This window comes from Pipra filicauda, unplaced genomic scaffold (assembly GCF_003945595.2).
Source record: "Pipra filicauda isolate LSUMZ 115617 unplaced genomic scaffold, ASM394559v2 scaffold72_size3293161_pilon, whole genome shotgun sequence".
NCBI classification, from domain to species: Eukaryota; Metazoa; Chordata; class Aves; order Passeriformes; family Pipridae; genus Pipra; species Pipra filicauda.
In genome coordinates, this window is record NW_024104898.1 from 2,847,169 (window position 1) to 2,854,998 (window position 7,830).

The following is a 7,830-nucleotide window of genomic DNA, read 5'->3' on the forward strand; positions in this document are numbered from 1 at the left end:
CTTTACTGTTACAAAGTGTTACGGACAAAAAAGAAAAAAGCTGATTTCCTTTGTAGGCTAGAAAGTGGTAGCTCTGGAAGATGCCCTCCTCACCTGCAGGAAAAAGTATTGACATGTTTCTAAGTCACATGCTCCCTGGAAAGCTGGATAACATTGACTAGCTTTAGACAAAGAGAAAATAACCTACATCTTTTCAGCTACAGAGCAAGATGATGTGGCATGACATGGCCCTGTGTCAAATGCCTGTTCCCCCCTGTGGTTAGTGTCAGAATGGTTCACGAAGAGAAGCTTCTGAAAACTGGAACAGTGAAGGAGCAGTGAACTCTCCTGCAGTCGCTGCCAATGTTGGCAGTGAGGAGGAAGAAAGGTGCCTAAATTTAACAGTTCTGACTTAAATGTCTGCTTGGAAGTTCAACCTATAGTACCATAGGCATGAATTTTAGAAATGACAACCAACTCCGCTTAAAAGTAGACATGATTTCAGTGAAGATGATCAAAACCCAAAAGCATTAGCTTTGTTACTATCTGTGTATACCTAACTTAGATGATTTTGGAGGCTTCCTCTGTAAGAAGAGAGGATGACAAAAAAACCCCACAAATCTGATATGACTTGAGCTTTGGTACTGTGTTGATAAATGATCAGCAAAATGCAGTAAATGATCAAATATTTATTAATACCCTGTAAGGAAGACAAGTAAAAACTTTAAGGTGGCATTGATTTTTGAGAACTGAGTAATCCCCTAGTGGGTGGGGATCCTTCACTTCTGACTGAGGTAAGATTCCACCACTGAAGCCAAGTCCCTAACTGTATCTTTTGTTTCCCTCTCCACGGCAGGTTACGTGTTCTGTATGTTACATCGCCTGCCCGAACAACATGACTGCACGTTTGACCACATGGGGCGTGGGCGTGAGGAAGCCATTATGAAAATGGTGAAACTGGATCGGAAAGTAGGGAGATCTTGCCAACGCATTGGCGAAGGATGTTCCTGAGTGCAAGACTGCAACCAAATGCTGTTCTCTTAGTTCACTAATGTTAGCCTTATTTAGGACAAAGTCAGCCAGACACCTTGTACTAGGCAAGTTTCAGACTACAGCCAATCAGTTTCCTTTCTTTAGCCAACCGTCCTGGTACTGTAGTTTAGGGGTTGATGGTGGTTGAAATTGATTTCTGGCTGGTTACTAAGGTGCCTGCTAGCCACCGTATAAAAATAAAACATGGAGAAATATTATTTTTGAGTATGGCTAGTGGATTTAAACAAAGCGAGAAAAATCCAAAGGCTTCTGTTATTGCTGGAGTCACTCTAAAAGCCTTATGCTGGAAACATTCCAGCTGCAGAGTTAAAACATATAGTTGTATAGAAGCTGGTGTAAAAGTTTGCTATGCACATGGCTTTCAGACAAACTGTTTAATGTGCAGCCTTTCACCTCTTCACTGCTAGTGAATCCTGAGGAGGTGAAATACTACTAAGAGCAGCAACTGCAGCTGCTTAAGCCCAGAAGACCTGACTGGTCACTCGTGCCTTCATTGCGTGTGGCTTTTGAGTTAGGCAGTGTCACCAGCATCAGGGATTCTGTTGGGGTAGGAACACCTTTCTGGTTCTTCCCAGGAAGCCAAAAAGAAAGGGGGACAGAGATTCTTATGAAAAATTTTTATATGTATCTTACTATAAAGAACCTATCAGGGTTTTGGGTTTTTTTCTTTTTTTTTTTTTCTTTCTTCTCTGTTAAATTATGATCTCACTTTAAAGCCAGCTCCATCCCGGAGCAGTAAATGGTGCATACTTTTTACATGGCATCCACAGAGATTCTACGCGTTGTGTGAACAGGTTCCACGTACCTTGAGCAGTGCAGCCATTCCCACCGGCCGAAACCTGATTGGCTCTTGTTTGCCTTTTGCTAAGTGCAGGTATCTGATAATTGATCAAATAAGGCTAATTCACAGCACAGTAGCCATGGCTGGATTCTACAGACTGACTTTCTGTAGCTAGACTTATATATTGGGGAAAAAAAGGACATTTTGTAGCAAACGGAATTCAGTAACAGTATTGGGGAACAACCTGTAAAACACCCTTTTCCAGAATGAGTTTGTGTTCCTCACGTCCAGAGTGTCAATGAGATAATCAAATGGGCTCTACCAGCCCTCCTTCTATGCAGCTGAACGCTCTCAAGAAAATCTCTGCCCGCAAAGCAAGTATAGCAAGTGGATGTGAAAAGCATTACATGGAGTAGAATGTTCTGGATATGGTTAGACCTATGGTTCTGTATTACGGTATGTCACATTGAGCTGAGCCGAATTGCACCAGTTTTGTCAGTTTGGAAACAAAAAAGCAGACTTCATAATCGGGCTGTCTCCTGCTGCACACGGGGTTTTTGCAAGTAAAAAGGATCTGTACCGATGTCGCCCAGCTTAATCCTGAATGAATTTAACTTCTCAGTCTACTAGTAAGTCATTAACAAATGGGTAAATTTGTAAGAAAACCTGAGGGATGGAAAGACTGTCTCATCTTCAAATACTGGGCAGATCTAAAACATCCAGGGGGTGAAGTGACATGTCACTTGAAAAACCCCTGTGTTTTGGGAGTGAACTTGTATGAGTCATCCTCCATTCTACTTGTTACAGGTAATTAACTCATTGTAGGCCAAATTATATTGTTACTTTGGTAGCCAGTTAGGAACTTTAACAAGGAGACAACTAATTAAAAAAGAATATAAATATATATATATATGTGTCTCTCCAGACAGACAGCATCTGACTGTATTAGCATTAACCATCAGAAGTGTCCCATCATCATAAATGCAAGCTATCCAAAAGGCAAGCTGTTTTTTTTTCTTGTTGTTGTTATTCAAGAATATGAAACCAGCAGCAGAATCTTCTGAATTGTGCTGCATTTTCAGGAAATGGTCCCGGTGAGAGGGATTGTCCAAGAATATTATTTACATTTGCTTTGAGGAGTTAAAATAACATGAATTTTGGCGGCTGCTGTGATACGCACTTTCTTTTCATACAAAATCCTGTCCTAGCATTCGATGGGCATTCTGATTGATACACAAGACTTTTCTGCATTAATACTGAAGATGCTATTTTGTTCCTCCTTAATATTCTCTTTAATCTCATTACAAGTGCACAGATGGTTTCAAGGTGGCTCTTGAGAGAACACTAAAAGTTTATGTGAATTATGGACAATGTTCACTTTAAGCAAGAAGTTGGGGAGGGGGTTGTTCCTTTGCAGTATCTGTTCTGTGAAGTTTGTTAAACGTAAAGAAAGCTTAAGTTCTTGTATCTTAAAAGAAGATCTTATTTAACCCTTTTGTGTTCTAGATTTACTTACACATGTAGCCTAGAGCTCAGTTTTAGTTTAACATTGTGAAAATATTAAAAGAACCTTGTAACTTTATTCTTTTTCCTCATGCTAAAAAAAAAATTAAACCAATCAGATTAAAGTTTGAATTCCTTTCTGCCTATTCCAACAGGTCATGCTATTTTGCACCACTTCTACTGTAAATTTATGTAAGAAATATAAATGGAGAAAATACCAACATTAGGTCAGTAACTTCAAGCTGAATTTACAATTGGGGAAAGGTGGACAGGATTTTCTGCTGGCTTGGAAGGGAAGGAGAGTGTGCCTGCTGGGTTTTAGTGGTTTGTTTTATAAGCAAATCTACTATAGCCAATGTGGTCCATTTAACTTTGAGGTTAGATACAGTAGTCAAGTGAATAAGTTGTGCATACTCTCTACATCGAATGCATATTGTACGCTGTATCATTGGCATTAAAATGTCTTAAATATTCTTTCATGCACTTTGACAACTTCACCTAGAATAGCTGTATTCCTGATGGATAAATAGAGGAATAACTATTGTTTCCTAATCATTTAGATGCTAGAAACACAAGGCTAATTAAAAAACAATTTAGTGTATTAGAGGGAGAGAGAATATAGAAATAATTATTTAAAAACAATTTTGAAAATTATTTGGAATTGAAACTGATTCATGGGACACATACATGCATATTTTTCTCAAATTCATGGAGTACTTTCAATTATAAAACTCTTCATGATTCTTGAACAAGATGGCTGTGTTCTAGTAAAGGTAAGTTACATAAAACAGCTCTGCCTTTTCATCAAGTTTCAAACCTACAACTGGCTGCGAGCCAGGGCTTCAAGGATAAACAAGAATTGCCGGTGAAGGTTGCTGTGCCAGAGCCTGTCGTTAATTGCAGACATTTCTGTTTTGAAGCAGTTCAGTGTCTTGAATGAGCATCAGTGTAACTGTAACATGAGGTACCTGAGAACAGGAGCTACTCTTCAGTAGTGCACAGGCAACACCCTGAAAAGAGTCCTGGTGCAATTGTAACAGTCCAAAAGTAATATTAACTGCTTTTATCTACTCAATGGAAGGTGATAAATACATTCAAAACTTGAATTTTGCATGACTTTTCTTTTGGCTAAATTGTAATCCCCTGGCCTAGTGAATACAATGTCCTCTTTATATTTAGCTTTGTACTCTCTGTGGTGGTCAGTTCATTCTACCATCAGCAATTCCTTCTGTGATTATGCTACAACTTGGATATAAATCTCTAGGAGATAAAAGCACTTTTTTGTTATCTTACAATGATTATTTCAGTACAGAGACACACTGGGGAGGAAAACTGATACTAACGGAGTCATAAAAATACAGATTTTATAATAGACTCCAAGCAATGTGCCAGTGGAATATCTGACAGCACCTGTCCTCACAATTGATGTGTAGACAGTTTAGTGCCCAGACAAATGAATTAACGTTCTCTTTGTTGTATTGTAGTTACTGAAATTGTCAGTCATCAGAGGAACAGCAAAGAGAAGGTCTAATCAAAGTAATCCCTTAATGTAACAATGAGCTTGTAGCCAATTCATGGTGGAAATAAGTTTGTGTTCTCCTGAAAACTTTCATACCTAGAAAACAAATGGAAACATTTAAGACCACACTATTTAAAATGAACTGTATTTACTGGCAACAGATGGTTTATTTCATTACTCAAATACCTGATTAGAATTCTGCACACAGAACAAAAATAATATAAACATCAGTAAGCTGTGGTCCAACTCAAAAACTGTTGTGGCAGGAGCTGCTGTGTAAGGATACAATTCTAGTGGACCCAGTTAATAATCTGATGCTTAGTTAAGACTGTGTTTGTACACACTTTACTACACAAAGGACCACGGTGCAAAAAGAGTGCATAAGATTAAATTGTTCAAAAGTATTTACAGTGTACGCTTTACATGGTAAACTTTTGCAATAGTGGGCTTTATTTCTCACTATCAGCAGCTGTTTTGGGACAGCAAACTTTGCTGCTGGTGGGAAGAGCCACTTCTGAAAGACATCAGTGAGAAGGACTCTCTTCCTAGTCTTCATTCATTTTTCCTTTTTGTTGGGGCAGTCAGCATGTGCAGCTGGTCATTTGAAAGTAGTTCTGCTTGAATGTTCCTCTTTTTGGCTTTTCAGTACTCCCCACAGGAAAAAAAAACCCATCAACTTTGTTGTTCTTACAAGTCCCTGCCTGTCAGTCTGGGTGGATTAAAATATAGATGTTGGTATATAGAAGTGATAACCTCCTTGTATTTTATTGCAGTGTCAGGCTATTTCTTCAGTTAACTGAAACATAATGCAGACACAATTTACCTGTTCTGGATGTTGAGCTATGGGGATTTTGAACTGCAGTTCTGTGATATTGTTCAAACACACCTTCCCATAAACTCTGGACACCTCATCTTCCAATCTGAAGTTAGTCAGGAGGAAAGAAGGCATAAAAGCAGAGGGTGCCAAGTGATAAGTGCTTAGGGATCACATCCACCTTCCTCTTCCATTCAGCTCAGATCATAAAACAGTAAAGAGGCAGATAATTACTTGCCAAACAGCACCAACTTTTTTGACTTGGTAATACAGAAAACTATTTTGCTTTATCTTTGTGAATATACCTGTGTCTGAGTCCAGTCTGCAACATGTTATATGCAAAGAAATTAAATGGGACCGTCATAATTAGAAAACGTTTTTGATGGATTATTTAGTAATAACCACATATTTTACTAATGGACCTTCCTATTTTGCAATATGCTGCTATTTTCTTTAGAAGAAAAACAAGCAGAACTTTATAAGACTAACTGTAAATGATTTCAAATTCAGTACATGCATCTGAAGCATTAGGAAAAGATTACTGAAATTATATATAGTTTTTAAAGATGATGATAACTGCATCCTCTAACAAAAGGGTTTTGTTCTTCAGATAGTAGCAAGTGTTGATGGCAATAGTTTAAGCATAAGCAGAATGTTCCTTTCTGCTGGGTTTGTGCAAAGCCTAACGTGCAGTAGGATGCTGTGAGTTAATAACTTGTAGCACGGTGCAGTGACTGTGTAAGTAATGAGAATAAAATTATAGAGACCTACTCTTGTCTGTTGGCTCTCCCTTCACACAAAAGGACAGATGGCACCCACTGATTCCTTGCTGCTTAGTCCCCTCAAGTCTTTTCTGAGTTGCAGAAGACACTTCCTCTACTAGCATGCTCAGGGAGGATGGAAAACCGCATTCAAACTAGAGGATTTTTAGAAAAAAAAAGTTGCCATCTGTGAAAGTGAAGTGTTGAAGTCATACTCTACATCAGAGGTGCAACACCAGAAGGAGCTTTCTTTAGGGTTCTCGGAAGGAACACTTGAAAATGTTGGGGTGATTTTCTCCTCCTAGATTGTTCAGGGGCTGTTAGCCTTAAAAAATCCTAAAAAAAAGAAAGAAAAAAAAAGGCACAGCATTGTATCATCCCTTGAAAGAGGCCTGCGTGATCAGCACTGCTGTATTAAGCAAGCTAAATGAAAGGTTCATTGTTAGCTCCTGAAACATTTAGTCTCATCTCTCAGCTTTTCAAAGGAGCAAATAAATGCAAGACTCTTAGAGGAAGGAGAAAAGAGTCTGAGCTAGAGTTAAGCTAAATTCATTCTTCATTCCAGCAGTAATTTGTCTTCTCCCCCTCACCTTCTCCTGCAGTGTTTATATACGCTTGGTTTAGATTCCTGAAAGCTTTAGCTACCCCAGTTTCTGGAGGCATCTTTTAACATACTACATTTAGCAGCAGCATGAGGAAGATGATGAGCTCCAATAAGTTAAAGTTAATTGCTGTGGCCATCACAACTGTTCTTGTCCACACTAGAGTGCTAAGAGGATGGCTGCCTAAAAATGTTTTAGCTCATCCACCCATATCAGCTTTGCATGAATCCTGCTCATTTGGATAGTCTGTCATGTGCTAGAGGTGTAACCTTTATTCTGTCTGCAAGCAGACTTTTTACCCTTGGTTACACCTTCCCCCTCCACCCCCAATATTTCTCTAGGTGGAAATACTCATCAGACAAGCAGCGCTTACAGCTATACAGCTATTTTCAAGTCACACTGCATACCACTTGTTTTCTCTTTTTGACTGATCGGTCTCAGGTCTTCTCAAAAATAATAGTTCCAAATGGATCTTTCCATACATGGACACATAAACACACACAGATCCCCTGGGACATCAAATGGCTGTAGCAGAATTATGCTGCTGGACTAAAACCAGCTTTCACTTCCTGCACACCCACATACATATTATCAGTCCTTGTCTGGCTTGTCTTCTGGGGAGATGTAGCTTGTCCCCATATCTCAATTTGCCTGTTTAATAGTAGGTGTAGTTTAAGCATTATTAACTGCTAGAGACTTAGTCTTGGAACCACCATTATGTTCATTTGCAATTCCACTGAAAACACCCCCCTAACAGCTGAGAGGTTTGAGTGACTGCACACAGTTGGGTTACTGATCTTTCTCAGTAGTGTGTGTCA

At 39.0% G+C, this 7,830-nt stretch overlaps 1 protein-coding gene across 2 annotated transcripts in view; it reads left to right on the forward strand.

Moving 5' to 3' along the window:
* ZFAND3 (zinc finger AN1-type containing 3) overlaps window positions 1-6,419 on the forward strand; it is a 134,665-nt gene extending 128,246 nt beyond the window's left edge. For both annotated transcript variants that reach the window (XM_027735021.2, XM_039389482.1), the window contains exon 7: window positions 836-6,419. In XM_027735021.2, coding sequence (XP_027590822.1) covers window positions 836-990 — 155 coding nt within the window. In that variant the 3' untranslated portion in view covers window positions 991-6,419. The remainder of the gene's footprint in view (window positions 1-835) is intronic.
* The last annotated feature ends 1,411 nt before the right edge of the window (window positions 6,420-7,830 follow it).